Source organism: Rhineura floridana, chromosome 6, assembly GCF_030035675.1.
Source record: "Rhineura floridana isolate rRhiFlo1 chromosome 6, rRhiFlo1.hap2, whole genome shotgun sequence".
In the NCBI taxonomy this organism is placed as follows: domain Eukaryota; kingdom Metazoa; phylum Chordata; class Lepidosauria; order Squamata; family Rhineuridae; genus Rhineura; species Rhineura floridana.
In genome coordinates, this window is record NC_084485.1 from 69,705,045 (window position 1) to 69,723,299 (window position 18,255).

Here is an 18,255-nt window from a genome sequence, read left to right on the forward strand (position 1 = left end):
GGTGTCCAGTACAACGTCCCTAGTGAGATGTCCAGTGCAATGTCTTGTACAACTTCTTGGGATCAGTTTCAGTTGATGCGGACTGATGACGTGGATAAGGTGCTTGCAATGATGCAGCCAGCAACGTGCCCTCTCGACCCTTACTCTTCTTGGCTTATTAAAGCTTGCTGAGGGGGTTTGACTGAGTGGGTCCTGGGTATGGTCAATGCATTGTTGCAGGAGGAAGTGGTTCCAGCTGCCCTGAAAAAGGAGGTGATCCAACTGTTCCTGAAAAAGCCCATCCTGGACCCACTGGTTTGTGACAACTACCACCCAGTCACAAATACCCCCTTTTTAGGGAAGGTGATTGAGAGGGTTGTGGCATAGCAATTGCAAGTACTCTTGGATGAAACAGATTATCTTGACCCATTCCAGTCTGAGTTCAGACCTGGTTATGGGACTGAATCGGCTTTGGTCGCCCTGATGGATGACCTCTGTTGGTAAAAGGACAGGGGGAGTGAAGCCCTGTTATTCTTCCATAATCTCTTGGCAGCTTTTGATACCATTCACCATGGTATCCTTCTGGGCTGACTTGGTGAGATGGGTATCAGAGGCACCATTTTACAGTGATCCTATCTCCAAGGTCATTTATAGATAATAGCATTGGGTAATTGTCTTTCGGTCCTCTGGCAGTTGTGTTGTGGGGTGCCACAGGGTATCATCTTCTCCCCCATGTTGTTTAACACCTATATGAAGTCCTTGGGAGTGGTCATCAGGAGATTTGGAGCTAGGTGTCAGCAATATGCTGACGATACCCAGCTCTATTTCTCTGTAACATCTGAATCGAGAGAGGCTGTGCAAGCCCTGGACCACTGCCTGGACTTGGTTGTGGGCTGGATGAGGGCCAATACCTAGCAAGACGGAGGCACCGTGGATTGGCGGTTTCTGAGTTTGGATAATTGACTATTTGCCTGCTTTGGATGGGGTCATACTCCCTCTGAAAGAGCAGGTCCATAGTCTGGGGGTGCTCCTGGATCCATCTTTGTTGCTAGAGGCCCAGGTGACCTCATTGGCTAGGAGTGCATATACCAGCTTCAGCGGGTAAGACAGCTGCGGCCGTTTCTGGACCGGGATAGCCTGACTGCTGTTGACCATGAACTGGTAACCTCCAGGCTGGATTACTGTAATGTGCTCTATGTGGGGCTACCCTTGAGGTTGGTCCAGAAGCTGCAGCTGGTGCAAAATGCAGCAGCGAGACTGCTCACTGGGGCAGGGTATCACCAACATGTCACTCTACTGCTGAATAAATTGCACTGGCTACCTATTAACTACCCAGCCAAGTTCAAGGTGCTGGTTCTGGTGCACAAAGCCCTATACAGCTTGGGACCAGGATACTTGAAAGACCATCTTACCCCTAATATACCCCATCAATCACTGCACTCTGCAGGTGAGAGCCTCCTGCAGATACCATCTTATCAGGAGGCCTGTTCTGCACAACATAAGAAGCGGACCTTTAGTGAAGTGGCACCTACCCTTTGGAATTTCTTCTCCTTAAATATTAGACAGGCACCATCTCTGTTATCTTTTTGGCGCCTACTGAAGACCTTCCTCTTTCAACAAGCCTTTTAAGTAGAGACCTTATCCCAGTCTGCATCTGTGTTAGAATTGCTTTTTAATATATTTTTAGAGCTTTTTTTAAAAAAAATGTTTTTACATATGTTTTGTTTTAATATGTTTTTAAGGATGTCTTGTTTTAATATATGTTAAAGTCTGTTTTTATGATGTTTTACAGTGTTTTTGGTGCTTTTGTTTGCTGCCCTGGGCTCTTACTGGGAGGAAGAGCAGGATATAAATCTAATAAATAAATAAATAAATAAATAAATAAATCAGACTGTTGAATCCAACTGGCAATTCCATGTAGCTTTTCAGTGTTAAACAGGAAAGCAATATGGTGGTGATTGTTCGTTTTGTTTCTCTGAACAGCTACACACACACACACCTTTAAGGTCAAGAATGTAACAGTACAGAAATAGAAATTAGACACTGTTATGTGTTTGTGGAATAACTAGTTAAATGAGTATTCTAAACTGAACTAGTAAACAGAAGTTGCATAAAAGAAAGTATCCCTTCAAGGGCCAATCCATATATACCCATAGCAGCAGCAGTGTTACAATGCGTGTTCTCTAAGCAATTCAAGCAACCCATTTGGGAACTTGAGTGGAATTCCCAATTCCATGCATAGAAGCCAGCCAGAATGACAACTGAATATTTCTTTTGAAGAATGGCAACAGAACAGTGTACTCTACCACAACAGAGGGCAGCAGACTAGCTTAGGGAGCATGGGGCAAGCTGCGTCTGGTACACACAGCTCTGTCCTACATCATCTTACCAACACTCCCCACCTCCCAGTATTTGCGATCTGAAGCAGCTACCTAACTTTGCCTAATAGCAGAACTGGCCCTGATAACACACCTATGTCCATTGCATTGTGTTATGTCATTGAGTCCATCGGTTCCACAACACCCTGGTTCTAAATCTTTGCTACACCTACATAAAGGATCATTATTCTGAGTTGGTTTTTTTGTGTGGAGCACCACATTTTCTATAATTACATGCACCACAAAGGAGAACTCTCAAAAGGCTTCCCAGTTAAAACTCAAATACTATTTTTCCTCTGTATTTACAGTTCAGTAAAATGCAATGCATGCGTGTGGGAGAACCTCACGGCCAGCTTGGGGAGGAGTTGCACTGGTTAAGAGGCAAGATGACTTTCTGCTGAAATTCTAAAAGAGACTGAGCAGGGAATATGTGGCTGAAACCTCAAAGAAACTCTCTGCTCTGCTCTTCAGTATTTTCCTCTTGTCATTTTCATTGTGATTCTGGGGAAAACTGGTGGTCCAGGTATCACAGTTTAACCACCACTGCTGTAATTTATGCAGTGCATGTGATGATGTGTTTGGCCCATGTCCATGTGGGTCTCCCATCTGATACTTTAATGAGACTGGATTTGTGATAAATTAAACTTGGGTGTCCTCAGCAGCTGAAATGAATAGAAAGCACTGACACCATGGCTTGAATTAATTCTTCCCACCCCCCCTTGTAGGTTTCAGGCTGGCAGGTGTTGAAACTGGGCTGTAGGCTACAGACAGATTTCCCCAGATACAAGAGCTTGCCGCTTTGCTTACACTGTTGCCTGATGGCTCTTTAACAGAGCCTTGTGCAATGGCTCCTCCCCCGCGTCAAAAAACAAAGAGGACTCAGGAAACACCTGGAGACCAAGTGCTGGCACACTGGAACGCACAGCTAGAGAGACGGCTCTTCAGCTCGGTTCTCTCTGTGCCAGCTGCTTAAAAATAAAAGCTGAATCATTCATCAGTGCCCCACCCAGGGGCCCTGAAATGCTTACCTCCTGACATGGAGTACAAGCTCAGACGTGTTTCCCAGCTCCAGAAGGCTTCCATGTACAAAGAGTTTTGTACTGTATTTTTTTTATAATTTTGCATTTTATTATTTTCCTTTTTGTGAGACATCCAGAGAACATGCGACATGGGATGGTCATACAAATACTGCAAATCAATTAATAAATATAATAAGGCCACAATTAGGCATGGGGGAGATATTTGATTCAATTCTCATTTCAAGCCGAATCTATCAAATTTGGACGTTCTGAAACAATATGAGAACTGAAACACAGCCATCCTTTGACATTCACACTTACTCAAATTTTGCAATGCAGTTTGCCAACCAAACAATGTTTATAAAAGGCGTATGTTAGGGGGCAGTGTGCATAAAAATAAATATATGAGTGAAAATAAAATACAAAAATGCATTATACAACAAGAAATGGCTTCCAAAAATGTATACATTAGTAAAAACTGCAGCCAATAAGTGTTTGTTTATTAGGAAAAATTCACACTAAAATGCTGCAGAACTTTCATGAATATTTTTTAAAAATTATTTTTGCAAATTGCTGCAGAAATATGGAGAACTGAATTTAAGATTGGAAAAATGAGAATCTGAGAGAACCGAAGCTGACAGATCTGTCTGTCCCAAGCCACAGTCATCAGGTATGCTTGAACCAGGAGCAGAAGGATCACGAAACATTCTAAAGCACCAAAACTAAAATTCTACTCTAATCCCTGATGCTACAATGAGTTATCCAAAAGCCAGAGGGAGGATTATGCTCTGTGCAGGTGAGATATTGGTTTGGATGGAGACCAGCATTCATAAGCAAAGCCTTACTGGAGGCAACCAGACAAGAGTTCATCTCATCCAGCAGCTTACCCATTGGCAATGTTGACCCAGTGCGTAACAACTGTGGGCTGATCATCTCCAGAATGAAGAGGAGTAGATACACTCTGGAGCATGAAACATGCTTGGTTAACATTTGTTGCTGGAGTGGCTCAGTCCTTTCAAAATGTGAAAAATGAGGTAAGCCTCCGCGTGTTTTCACGTGTGACACTAGAAAAATGTCACTTGAACTTCTTTTGTGCATTCTGTGCTATGTGTGAGTACTTGTAATGCATGGGAGAATTTGTGGGAGGGAAAATCAAATATTTGCCGCAGCCAAAGCAGGTTTTACATTTACACCAGGAGCCAATTCTCTTTCGTATTATGGACAGGATTCTACCATCAAGAGGCATCAGTTTATAATAAAACAAGCATTCATGCATAAGATCACATGCAGAACTTTTCCTGTATGTGCTAAACGGCCTTTAGACAGACTAAGCTTACAGAGGCAATATTACCCTTAAAACGCCTGGTTGAATAAAAAAGTCTTAAGGAGGCATCCTAGTTCCCATGTATTCCAAAGTTTTTAGTTAGATTTCAGTATTCCAAAGTGTGGGTGCCATCACACTAAAAACTCTGCTTCAAGTACTCAGTAAAAAAAACCCAAAACCCCGGGGTGTATGGCACCCACAAGAGGACCTCTCTTGATAACCTAAGGGTTTGAGCAAGATGATATGGGAAAAGGCAGCCTCTTAGGAAAAGAGGTCCTAGGCTGTTTAAAACTTTATACACCAGAAAAACTTTAAAACTTGATCTAGTAACCAATTGGCAGCCAGTGCAGATCTCTTAGCAGTGATGTTACATGCTGGCAGTCAGTAGTGTAGTGGCAAATTCAGAACTGCAGGTCCCTTCATGACATTTATTTATTTATTACATTTATATACCACCCCATAGCCGAAGCTCTCTGGGCGGTTTACAGCAATTAAAAACATTAAAAACAAATACACAAATTTAAAACACAAAAAATAATTTCAAAACACAATTTTTTAAAAAAAATAAAAATTTAAAGACACATGCTAAAATGCCTGGGAGAAGAGGAAAGTCTTGACCTGGCACCGAAATAGTAGTCACAGTAATACCCCTGTCCCCTTTTTGCTGCTGGGTTGAGAGAATGAGATCCTTGTTAATGCCTTCTCCCACACCAACAGAAGTCCCTAGGAGCAATATGCATGAAAGGGGAGAGTGTTAGCTATTGGAAAGAGTCTTCTCAGTGGCTGACTCACCTTTACTCTGATTGGTTCCAATCAGCAGGAAAGGACAAGGAAGTATGTTAGAAGATTCTTCTCCATGGCTAACACACTCCCCTTTAATGCTGATTGCCCCGTAGGATGCTGGATACACGGGGACCCTGCTGGGACCCTACTCCCCAAAAAGTGAGGGGTCTAAGACCCCGCCAAGACCCTGGACAACTACACGCCTGCAGGCAGTAGATCACTCCTAACAGCAGCCTAGCCATGGCATTCTGCACCAGCTGCAACTTGCAGATCAACCTTAAGAGCAGACGCACAGAGCATGTGCTAAAAATTCCTTTAAGTTTACCAGTATATGGATCACCAAGGCCAAGCTATCCCTGATGAGGAAGAGCTATAGCTGGCATACCAGCTAAACCAGGTAGAAGGAATCATTCACCCACAAGGCCTCCATCTTGAAAGGATTCAGCTTCAGTTTGTTGGATGTTCACCATTGAATGAGCTAGCCTGTACTGCTGTATTTTTACATCCAGATAAACAGGACTGAGAATCGCTCTGTTGTTGCATTCACATGTTACAATAAACTATAGTTTATCATGACGGAAACAAACCTAGGGAAGCTTTGGGGTTCACATGTTTCTCTTCTCACACGGCTGCAAGGAAGTGATTGGAACAGTTAACCACAGTATAGTTATGTGCAAACTCTAACAATAGTTTATCTTAAATATGACTTGCTGAAATAAAGCCAGCTTCATAACCCATGGCTTCAAGTTGGTTTCCTTTAAAATGACCATAGTTAGAGCTTGGAAAAATTACTCTTTTGAACTACAACTCCCATCAGCCCACTCCAGTGGCCATGCTGGCTGGGGCTGATGGGAGTTGTAGTTTAAAAAAACAACTTTTTCAAGCTCTTGTTATGATTAACCACAGTTTGTCTGGTTTCAATAAATTGAAAAGCTGAGATTAATTTTAAAAAATGGAAGCAGAAGCTCCCAAACTCCTTTTTGTGGCCAGAGGGGAGAGAAGCACAGCAAGGGTTTATCTAAGTTGGATCACATCATGATAAATCGTGATCTATTGTGACATTGAATTGAATTTATTTTAATTTGGTCCAAGACCAGCAATATTGTGACATCAAAACACAGCAAAGGGTGTCTGTAGGGGACAGCAGGGGTGCTTGGCACCCCTGGAATTCTAAATGTAATAGTGGGGTAAGTGGGTTACCAAAGACCTAAAGTAAGAATTCATAGACTGTGCCTGCCCCCCTAAAAATGTTTCTGTAGACAATCTTGAACACAGCGCATGTAACACAAGGCAGGGATAGCCCTCATTTACCAAAACAAAATGCCACTGGAGAAAACAAGAACTTTGATTTGCCTAATCTCCATTTGAAGATGTTAAAATATTAAGTGGAAACGCATTTCAGGGAAAGGCAAACTCCTTTTAACTGGGGCATGAATGTTTACATAAGACCTTTATAGAGGCTGTTTTTCTGTCTGGCTAGAGAGGAGACAGCTGGGAACAAGGAACTGTTGGTGCCACTGTAAAATATGCAAAATAGAGGCTTGGCAGCTGAGATAAGTTCACATAGCTCCTCCTAGCCCTTTCTTGACTCACCTGGGTTTTTGCTGCCTGTGCATACTATCTATGCATCTGCCTCCATTTACCAGGAAACAAAGAAGGCCTCCCCCCAGGAGGTTTGTCTGACTCACATGTAGAAACTGTGGAATTGTGTGAAGGATCGTCAGACACAAACAAACAAAAAGCTCCCTTGTTCTCAGCTGTTTTGCTTCTACCCTATATAATCCAAAACTCTGAAGAGACTTGTTCTAGGGGCCACTACACACATATACACACACTATTTTTCACTGATACAAGCTGTAAATCCCTCTTACACTGGGTGAACACATGAGAGATTGTGTGTATTCCCTGTTAACCAAAATGCAATGGTGCCTTTTTTCTACTCCAGTGTACACCTATGTATTTTGGTATATTTTATTGCATTTGTATTATTGCTGTAAGAAAGTTTGCAAAGAGGGATACAGATTTAACAAATGAATATGTATGCAAACATCATTCATGACATGGTCCTGAGACACCGTCTTTGAGTACTGGCCTAAAATATTCCACAGCAAACAGTATCAACCACATGACATACTTTTCATATAACTATTTTTATTGGCATGGTACTTTTCTTCCATGGATATTCAAAATGTTTCCCAACAGCAGGGAATGTTCAAATTCCTAAATCACAAAAGAAAAAGAATATTAGCAAAAGAGATACTTTTTTTAAAAAAAGTTGAAAATTTGAACAACCACCCTAACTATCAGTTTGCATATTTAATACATATCATAACAGCAGGGGCTTATTTATTTTAGTTGTATACACATCTTATTACAGGACCCAATATTTCCAAAGCCCATTCATAACAAAACATCCCTGATTAAAATTGGTTGTGCCATGTTTTTTGTTGTTGGCATTGTTAATATTCATTAAGCAATTATTTTCATTTTCAAAGAGTTGATTAATAATCGTTTATTACATGCACATCCCACCCTTCCTCCAAGGAACTCAGAGCAATATAAATGGCTCCCCCTCCCTCTTTCTCTCCTTTGAACAAATGAAGTTGCCTTATACCAGGGTCAGATTACTGACCCATATAGGCCAGTACTGTCTACACTGACTGGCAGTGGCTGTCTATGGGCTCATGGTCCCTATGAGGTAGGTTGGATTGAGAAATGGTGATGACTAGACCAAGCTTCCTAACTCACCGAGGTTTTAAATTCAGGTCTCCCTAGTCCTAGTCTGAGAGTCTAACCACTTCACCAGTAGCTCTCATTTAAGAGTCCACAGGCAATAAAGCATTGCTGGGTCTGGCATATGTTTACCACTGGCGACGTGCAAATACCTTTTGGTAATGGAAACACAGACCCATTTAGCACAGTAATTATTTTATTACCAGGTTTAACTACCATAGTGCTTGGCCATATAAACATACCTGAAAGCAATCAGTGACACTGGCAGGGATACCAATGGTGTGATAACTACTGTTGTAAGTCACACAGGAAGTCTGCTAGAGCAGGAAACTGGTGCTCCATCTTGACAATAAAAAACAACTAGCATCACACACTAGCTCCTTCACTGTTCTTTCCTGAAAAAAGGATGAGAACAAAATATTTTGTCTGGTCTTCTGTTGGGGAAGAGGTAAGCATGCACACAGAATAAAGATCTTGTTGAGGAAGAGACTGGCCATCAAGATGACCTTGCAAATCTCTAGCACTAGTAGAAATTGAGGACAGGTGCCTAGAGTTACTCACAAAGCCTGTTTGCCACGCTTCATGAAAATAGGTTACATGGCTGCTGGGAGGAGCTCTAGAAGAAAACAGCTCAATCTCAAATTAAGCCATTGATTTGAGTTTGGGGGTGGGAAGATAGGTACAGAATGCAATCCACACATCATTAAAGTCAACTGGAAAACTTCCATTGAATCAGTGGCACTGTTTTGCATTCATATCAGCTAACTAGACAGGTTCCAAGAATCCTAACTATATACTGATGGCCCATCTATATGCACAGAGGCCTGCAGGGGGAAAAAGATGGAACAGATGCAGTCACCAGTCTGGGGTACTGTGAATATTCCTGCTTCAATTTCCTAGTCAAACTACCACCGACATCCCCAGGGCACCGTACGTAGTTCAGCATAGGGGTATACTTTAAATAGCAATAGCAAAACAACAAAAAATTATGCTTGAAATGCTCACAAATGTAGCATTTCAAAGTTCCATACAATGATAAAGACTCTTATGCCAGATGAAATCATTGGTGAATTATATATAGCAATGTATTAAAGAGCTGTGGTATCGTAGCAATTATTGTGCTGATATAATTAACCAATAATAACACAGCTACAATCTTTTCTATCATCTTGACTACCACTGACTCAGTGTAAATGATGGTGAATCATCGTATCACCTGAGAACATTCACCTAAAGACAGCTTTTTATATCAGACACTCAGGTTGCTTGAAGGGTGTGCTTCTCATTCTAAGTAGAGTTTTGGCATCTGATTGTTGAGTTATCAGCCACTCTCTTAAAAGCTCTCTTTTACAATTTCAGGATCTTTCAGATGTCTTCATAGGTGCTAGTGAAAAGCTTTGAAAGAGGGTTTTTTCTTTTTTCTTTCCAAAGTGTCTGGCATGGCATTCTTATTGACCTAGGTTTAAGTATGCGAAACAGATTATTCTAGAGCATTGAAAAGGTAAACCAAGGGTCCATTTTATACCACAAGACATTCCAGTTACACTATTCAGGTTCCTGTCATAATGCTTTTGCCTTCCATTGTATATTCCTTCTAGTGTAACTGTATTGATGGTGGATCAGGAACCATTGCTGCATTGCACCTTGCCATAAGATAGGTTGCAACATCAGCAAAATCACCATAAAAATATATAGTAAAAAATTAAGTGGCTCCCAAACTTACATTTAGGCTAAAATTGGGTCCCATAGGTCAAAGACTACTGTTCCAATACTGGAGCAATGGAAGCAATGAACAAGCAAATGGGCACACAAATATTACTTGCTCCACTTATGCATGATGCTAAGAGTACTGTGCAAACATAATAATAATAATAAACTTTAATTTATAGGCCGCCTATCTGGCCAATGGCCACTCTAGGCGGCGTACAATAAAGCACAATAAAATACATGGTAAAATATGATACAATAAAAACAATATAACCAGTACAGCACAATGCAAAATTACAATATTTAGTAGAGTTGTCAGTAATACAATTCTGAAGCTAGTTCACCTTAGAAGTCTCAAGTTCATAGAGGCCTGATGGAAAAGCCAAGTCTTCAGGCCTCGGCGAAATATATATAAGGAAGGGGCATGTCGAAGATCTATTGGGAGGGAGTTCCAAATCGTGGGGGCCACCACAGAGAAGGCCCTCTCCCGAGTCCTCACCAACCCAATCACTTTAGTTGACGGGACTGAGAGGAGGCCCTGAGTGGCAGATCTTGTAGGGCGGCACAATTTATGACGTTGGAGGCGCTCCATCAGGTATACTGGGCCGAAACCGTACAGGGATTTATAGGTTAATACCAACACCTTGAATTGAGCCCAGAAAATAACTGGAAGCCAGTGTAGATTGTACAGCACTGGGGTAATATGATCATAACGGCGGGTGTTTGTAAGTAGATGAGCCGCCGTATTTTGTACCAGCTGTAATTTCCGGACTGTTTTCAAGGGCAACCCCACGTAGAGCGCATTGCAGTAGTCTAAACGAGAGGTGACCAGAGCGTGTACTACGAGTGGGAGCTGGTGGACAGGAAGGTAGGGTTGCAGTCTTCGTATGAGATGCAATTGACCCCAAGCTGCCCGGCACACCGATGAAACCTGAGCCTCCATGGACAGCTTGGAATCAAGGATCACCCCGAGGCTGCGGACCTGGTCCTTCAGGGGCAATTTTACCCCATTAAATACCATGTGTGAGAGATTATCTCCAGTTTATGGTATAGTGTGCTCTCATTTTCCAGTGGTAGATACAGCACTTGTTAAATCTAATAACAGAACAACACCTAGGAGCAAAACCCCAAATTCTCACCAAACAATGCATTATTTGTCCAATAACAAAACATGGCAAAAATTGAGTTGAACAAGTGCAAGAGTACATGAAGACAACAGGCTCCCCATAGGCAGCCTGTCAGATTAATGTGAATAGGCATTTTTGTCTGCACACATTTGTTATAAAATGAAGGAGAACTGGCATGAACTTCCCTAGTCAGAGTGGTTTACAAACAGCCTCTCAGGACTACAGCAATTCTCAGCTGCACATTGTAAAAATGCTACAGGTTGGATATCACATTGCACTAAATTCATATTAAACAGATCCTTTGGTACTATTATTGTGGTGTCTGGAAGGAATCACACAGATTACTGATGTGGGATTCATACAGCAAACCTTCCTCATGTCTGCAAGAAAAGAATTAGCATAAAAATGAAAAGACCCAAATCCACCAGTGGCTGAAAACTGCTTACATTATAAAAAATGAAATGGACTGCCTTCAAGTCGATTCTGACTTATGGCGACCCTATGAACAGGGTTTTCATGGTAAGTGGTATTCAGAGGTGGTTTTACCATTGCCTTCCTCTGAGGCTGAGAGGCAGTGACTGGCCCAAGGTCACCCAGTAAGCTTCATGGCTATGTGGGGATTCAAACCCTGGTCTCCCAGGTAGGACTACAGAATATAATTGGTATGATCAAATTGATTTTTCCAAGAGGCTTATATTACATATAGCAATTGTAGATGTAGATAAACAATTATTTTCAATACTGTATGGTCATCTTTTAATAAAGATATAAACACTGAAATAAGAGAATCTGCCCCCCTTCTTTTGCTACTTCCTGTCTTAATCCTGTATGCACTTTCTTGCCATTCTACAATCTTTCACTGTTATCTGTTGTTCCAAGACAGGTACTACTGTTAATATGATTCTATCTTACTTCCATTTTAGCAGCCAAATTCCAGTATAGCCATCCAGAGACTAAAATTAGTTTTACTTTAACTCCAAGGTTGCGATTATACTGAGATAAGCACACTGTGGCTTTGCTCTTTTGGATTAGATGCAGAACACATTGAAATATGCCAGAACACTTAGGTAAATAAGCTAATACACTAGAGAAATATGACTCGAAAGGATGAGATCCTTATTAAAGAGGGCCAAAGGCTTTTATTTTGGGTTTTTTATGCTTGCAGAATCCAAGGTTCTTTCAATTTCATAACTAGGTTCTTGGAATTGCTATTCCTGGAGAATGATGTTCCAGCCTTTCTTCAGCCAGTTACTTGGAAATTGCATAACCTTGGCAAGAAAATCAAGAGTAATGAAGGATGAAATTGCAGCATACACCCCTAGTTGTCATTTCCATGACAACTGATTAGGGGAATGCAACTCCCCCTCCCCTTTTAAAAAAAAGTTCAATCTGTTCACTAAAACCATTTCATTATAGCATTACACTTATTTTTATCTTAGTGCAAGCTGAAAGGTAGGGATAGCAGTAGCTTGGCCAAGGGATGGGGAACCAAACTCTAGAGACTTCCATGGAACCATTTAAGACTTGTTAAACTGGAGGTGGCAGATAGCACCTTGCAAGGTTGGGTAAGATGAAAGACACTCAGCACACCCTCAAGCATTACCCATTTAACTCAAATATGTTTTAAAAGTAGTGAAATCCAGTTAACGCCTACTTCTTTCGCAGCTGCCCCTTCCCATCAAGTGGCTATATGTCAAAGCACATACTTGGCTGTCATCAGCCACTAACAATCCTAGAGGTTCTGTGCATTTACCACTCAGAATGAGTTGTATTATTCAGATGTACTAAATTCTTAAAGCAATCCTGTTGTCACATCTTTGGACTAAATGCAAATAATCCACCTAATTAGAAAACACTGTCAGTGGCGCAGTTTGTAGACTCTGGGCTGATGGGCCTCTTTAGTTGGTAACATGTATTACTTCACTTACTTCAAGATGTTGTAAGTTAGTCCTGCTGTGTTTGGGGACTCTCCTGCTCATCTGGCCAAGCAGGGCCCTGAATTTCCATCCCAAAGAGTTGCCCTAAGGACACCACTGAATTTTACATTTTACACAGCAGCAATAAATCTGTCATAAAGCCCCATTAAGGCTATGTGCATTCTGGATGCTCCCAAGCACCACTTGAAATACAGGTATAAGAAAATCTGGTTGGACGAGAGACCATAGTAGGATTTGTGGGTGGGGGTGGACATGTATCCTGCAAACAATGATAGCTGTACAACAGTGCTGGGGAACCTGTGGTTGGATGACAACTCCCCTCATCCTTGGCAATTGGCCATGTTGTCTGGGGCTGATAGAAGCTATCAAACCCACAGGCTCCCCATCCCTGCTCTACAATACTGCCTTCATGATTGATAAGCTACATTCCAAACAGAAAATTATACAGATATAGTTGCAATGCTCTTTATTTAAGAGCCAGATGTGTTGGACTCCTTATTACAAAGAATGAGCCAGTGCCTTGGATTCTTTCCAGCAACATATTTAAATTGCTACATTTTTATTAAAGTAACAAAAGTGTACATTTTCAATATATCTGTACATTTTGCATATAAAAACACTATTGTACAATAATCATCCCTCCCCCCAAACACAAAATAGCTTACAAACCTTGTATTATTTTCACCAATTATGAAAAGTGGGTCCCGCTCAACAGTCCAGCTCAAGTTTTGCAAACATTTTTGGAAAAAAGGGGAGAAAAAGACACGCGCGCACACACCCATTAGCTGTTCCTAAATCACAGCTCTTTAGCACTGCCAACAGTTGTGTCAGGCTTGTATTCAGAAGGCAACAAAGAGCATACATCAATTCACAGTTTTTACATGCACAAGTTACAAAACAGATTCTGGCCACATTGGGTTGGCTTAAATGCTAACAAAAAAACCCTTAATACTAGATTCCATGCCAGGTACAATAGCATGATATTTGGTAACCTTTTCTGTTTCCCCATCAGTCAAGAGGTGGAATAAGAATTTGGTTTTTAGGCGCACCCTTCGTTGATAAAGAAGGAATAACATGAACTACCAAGATATCTTTAAACAGAGTTGCATTGATCATGCCAACCTGGCAAGCCAAACAAGTACTGACATTAGGGAAATTCCAAGTAGAGGCAGGGAGTGTAACAAAACAAACTTTTTTTCTGGACATGTTACAGCTCCCACTCGTATCATGTTTTCAATGCACCAGATAAGGAACAAGCCTCCCAGGTAGACTTTGAACATTAACTTTCCTTGGAGGGAGAAGCTGCAGTGCAGGAAAGTGTTCCCCTCATTGTGCCACCAAATATTGCACAATTATGCTAACGGAGTGGCGACACTTCTTTTAAGCTTACAGGAGACCCTTAGTGCTTTACAACCTTTGTATCTGTTGACCAGAGGCTCCGATTCTCAGACACAAGAAGCTTCACATATTGAGCTTGAAGAAATTATTTTTTTTTCAGAGACAGGCTGATGCACTTGCAAATTTTGCAAGTTAGAGCATTTGGGATGCAATGAAGTCTTCCCCATACCAGCCCTATTGAAGTAAGTAGGAACTGTGCAAGAGTATAGTTAACACTCTTGTTAAGCTTCTGTTCATTTCAACAGGATTTGCTCAGGAGAACTTCCTGGTAGATTATCCATTTAAAAAAAGAAGATGATCTTAAAAAAGTATTCTATACAGAAGGCCATCATACCCCTTCAGTGGTTTGCCACTGCGGTGCTGAGATTTCTCTGTTCAAACATTCATATTCTTGAGCACAAAAGATCTTAGGAGTCATGTCAGCAGAGCTCTGAAAAGCTACAGTTGCTTTGAGAACAGGAAACTGATCCACAGAAATCTCTCCTCCTCCAGAGTGCCCAAATTTTAGAAAAAACATATTGCACAGTGTCTGAGAACTCAATTCACAAAAGGCAGAGGAGGAGCAACTCTGGGGATGCAAAGCAGTTGCCTCTTCAAAACCAACAGAAAAATCAAGCACACCAAGTGCTCTGAAGATTGTTGGTCTTTAAAAATACAAACAGTTAAGTGCCCTGGTTTTGTAATCACCTCTCAGCAGTTATTGGCAGCATTGTCAGGAATTTTACAAGGTCAATATAAAGGCAGCAGAACAGATAAAACCCTGGTGAAGGCCTCCTTCCAATAGGTAGATTAGTTCACATTGGCCTGGTCATTGCACTTTGTTTATGGGAATTGACTGCTAGAGTAACCAGCCACTTATGTAGCCCAGCTCCTGAATCTCTTTCCCAAGCAAAGCGCCTTACAATTTTAGAAACCATGTATATGGGTGCCAACTAGAATTTTGCATGAGCATGAAGTACAGAACGAGGTACAGAAAAATCAAATTTTTGTGCAAAATGATGGGCAGGCACTTACGAAACCCACCACCAAATGGACCAAAGAAAGTGTCTGTAACTGTGACTAGGTGCTTTACCAAAATGGTTTTTAAGCCGTGAAAAAGTAGAATTATTCAGTTTGGGATTGTACGTGAAGCTGGCAGTGAAACAACTTATATATCAGTGTAATAAGAATGGACAATTTTTGAGAAAAGAAAACTGTCACAGTTAGAATGAGGTCATGACACCCCAATCTCAACATGTATGGTTCATGACTTAAGTACTACCATGCTGGCCGGTAGATTCACAGTTGTTGTAGCACTTACCCCATAGTTAGTCACTGCTGAAAAGTGCTGTGCCCTGCCCCACCCCCTGTACTTTTGTTTCCAACCCTGCATTTCCCAGGTAGGTAGGTCAACCCTCCAGAATTGTCATCCAACACCAATTAGGTAGATATTGGCATTTTTTTTTAATAAGCTCACAAGCTTGCAACAGCTTTAAAAAGGCACCTCAACACCACTCCATGGAAGAGTGGTGCCTGCTATTGAATTTCATTTTGGATTTTCTCTTTTTTAAAAAAATATAAATAGCTCTTCATTTTTTAAAAAATACATCCTCAGGTAAGGTATACAGTAGCCCATGTCTTGGCAGTGTAAGGACAACAGGGAGTGCTTAACTGGAGACTGTCATCATGTAGCTTTTGGAAGGGCTGGTGCGCCCCAACATCATCTGATTTTTGCAGGTGAGCATCCCATAGGAGCTCACAGGTGCTGCGGATGCTTCATATAGAACACAGATGGATCCATCCTCACCAATCCGGTAGGAGACCTCATAAGGGTCCACCCAGAGTGTGAGTTCACTGGGCAGGAGCTGATATAGCTGCTGGAGGCTGAGTCCAATCTGGCTAGCTGCCTTGCTGATGATAGGGTCCATTTTATGGTTGATACGGATACAGCGGTAGCCAGAACCTTTGAAGGGTTTCTCGGGGAACCAATGATGTTTATAATGCTCTGCAAGGGGACAAAAAGAAACACCAAGAATGGTAAGCAATCACCGTGCATTAGTGGTAAAACATGAGATAAGACATTTTACACAAAGAAGTATACAACTACTACAGATGCTTGCTTAGAGTTTTCTTTGAGCTCCCATCCTATGCCTTCAGTTTGATCCAGGCTTTGCCATTGGCTTCAATACACTGTCATTCCTTTCTAGGGGTCCACGATTATGAAGTTCTGCAATTCATTAAGGCACACCTTTTTCAAAGACCTTTTTGTGGCACCACAAAAGGTTCATTCAATAAGCTGCTCTGAGCTCAGGAGATTTTTCTTCCGCCACAGACAACTCAACTACCATTTCCCAAGGTGAATATAAAAATGAGCTACAGGGGTAGCAATGAAACGTTTTCGTCAAAAATACCAGAAACCTAGAAGCCAGAGATTGAAAAGTCCAAGAAGTTTAACTAAGTGCATTAGTCAGAGTACTTTATTGATTACTTAGCAGGCAATGTCATTAATGTGCGCAGCCCTGGCAATCTTCCCCTTTGCACCCCAACACAAGCACACCACTGCTGTTAAGTCAGCGACTGAACTATACACCTACTTCAGCCAGCTTTAGAACAAACTTGGCTAAAAAGCAAGACACTTTACAACTGTTGAGACAAGTGGCTTCTCAGGAGCTTGGTCAAGGAGTTCCGATGCCCTGCACACAATCCACCATAAGGATCTCCTGCCCAGAATCCATTAACCAGCATACTCTTGTGCTGCTCCCCTTCGTTTTCAGTTGAGGACTATGCAGAAGGCCTCCCTCGCGGCTTGTGCTGTCACTATCTAGTTTTCTCTCTAACAAGAACAAAGAGCTCTTTTTCCCTCAGTCTAGATTATACTTCAAAAAGAGTTTACACCTGATGTCACAGCAATAGTATGGAGGGGAGGGCACAGATGAGAGAAAGAAAAAGGGCACCCAACATTTGACACTGAGTGCTTATAAGCCTGCGTTTGCGCTTCCCAGACTGATAATTTTATTACAGCAAAGATATACCTAGCTAGAGAATACTTTGTTATATACATAAAAAAGCATCCCACCAATGTGGAGAGAATTCCCTCCAACCAAAGTGACTCCCCCCACTCAGGAGAAGCAGACACAGAAAGTTAAAAACTAGTTTTATATTTGGCATGGGGGGGGGAGCGAGAGAGCAAGACACAGAGCCTGACCAAGAAAACTGAACCCCACTATGACAAAGATCCCCGGAGTATACTTCAGAGATGCTCAGTTTTCTCACCTGTGAGCGCCTCTTCGAGGGCCCCGCTGAAAACTTGAAGCTGCTGCTCGCTAACGCACCCGCGGGTGCGGAGGAGACTGGACACGAAGCCCACGGCGGCAGCGATCTCCGGTACCATGTCTGCCCGGCTGCAGTTGCTAACGCAGCTTCCATTCCAACGCTGGATTTGGCTCATGACTGGCTTAGTAGTGAGGTTAGGACAGCCCCTTTAAGGCTCCGGACTGTTTAGAGAAGTGGGGTAGAAAAGACACTAATAACTTGGACTGGTTGGTCGGTTCCTGCTTGACCGGGGAAGCAGGTGATCTTCACGGAGCCTTCCTTCACGTCCTCTGCTCCTCCCCTGCTTGACTAGTCGGACTCCAGCAACAAGCAGGACTCTTAATACTCCTGGAAACCGAGGCGTCACCAGACCGCAGGCTCCTGATTGGCTGAGCGCTTCTCAGTATGCTAATGAAGCTGTGACTTCAGCTGGGTGGAAGTTATGACGTGAGTGCTGGGAAAGTCAGGCCCCGAGAACATGGTCACAGCAGCTGGGTTAGTACGGAGGGGGAGGTTTCTGCTATGAGGCTATTTATAGTCATTTGCCTAGTAGGGAACTGTAGAATTAAGGCAAGAGAT

General features: G+C 42.0%; 1 protein-coding gene across 1 annotated transcript; it reads right to left on the bottom strand.

Annotated features, from left to right (window-relative positions):
* Positions 1-13,512: 13,512 nt before the first annotated feature.
* On the bottom strand, positions 13,513-18,006 carry BTG2 (BTG anti-proliferation factor 2). The gene is made up of 2 exons (XM_061632246.1): positions 17,638-18,006; positions 13,513-16,369 (listed from the first exon to the last, which is right to left on the bottom strand). The coding sequence occupies exons 1-2, from the start codon at positions 17,810-17,812 to the stop codon at positions 16,032-16,034; spliced, it is 513 nt and encodes a 170-aa protein (XP_061488230.1). The 5' UTR covers positions 17,813-18,006; the 3' UTR covers positions 13,513-16,031.
* Positions 18,007-18,255: the final 249 nt, after the last annotated feature.

Bases quoted from the DNA above. Each gene is read 5' to 3' on its own strand.
- BTG2 (XM_061632246.1), bottom strand. From the start codon at position 17,812: ATGAGCCAAATCCAGCGTTGGAATGGAAGCTGCGTTAGCAACTGCAGC. The intron at 16,370-17,637 runs GTGAGAAAACTG...GTCCCCTTGCAG, and splicing joins CCTCGAAGAGGCGCTCACAG to AGCATTATAAACATCATTGG.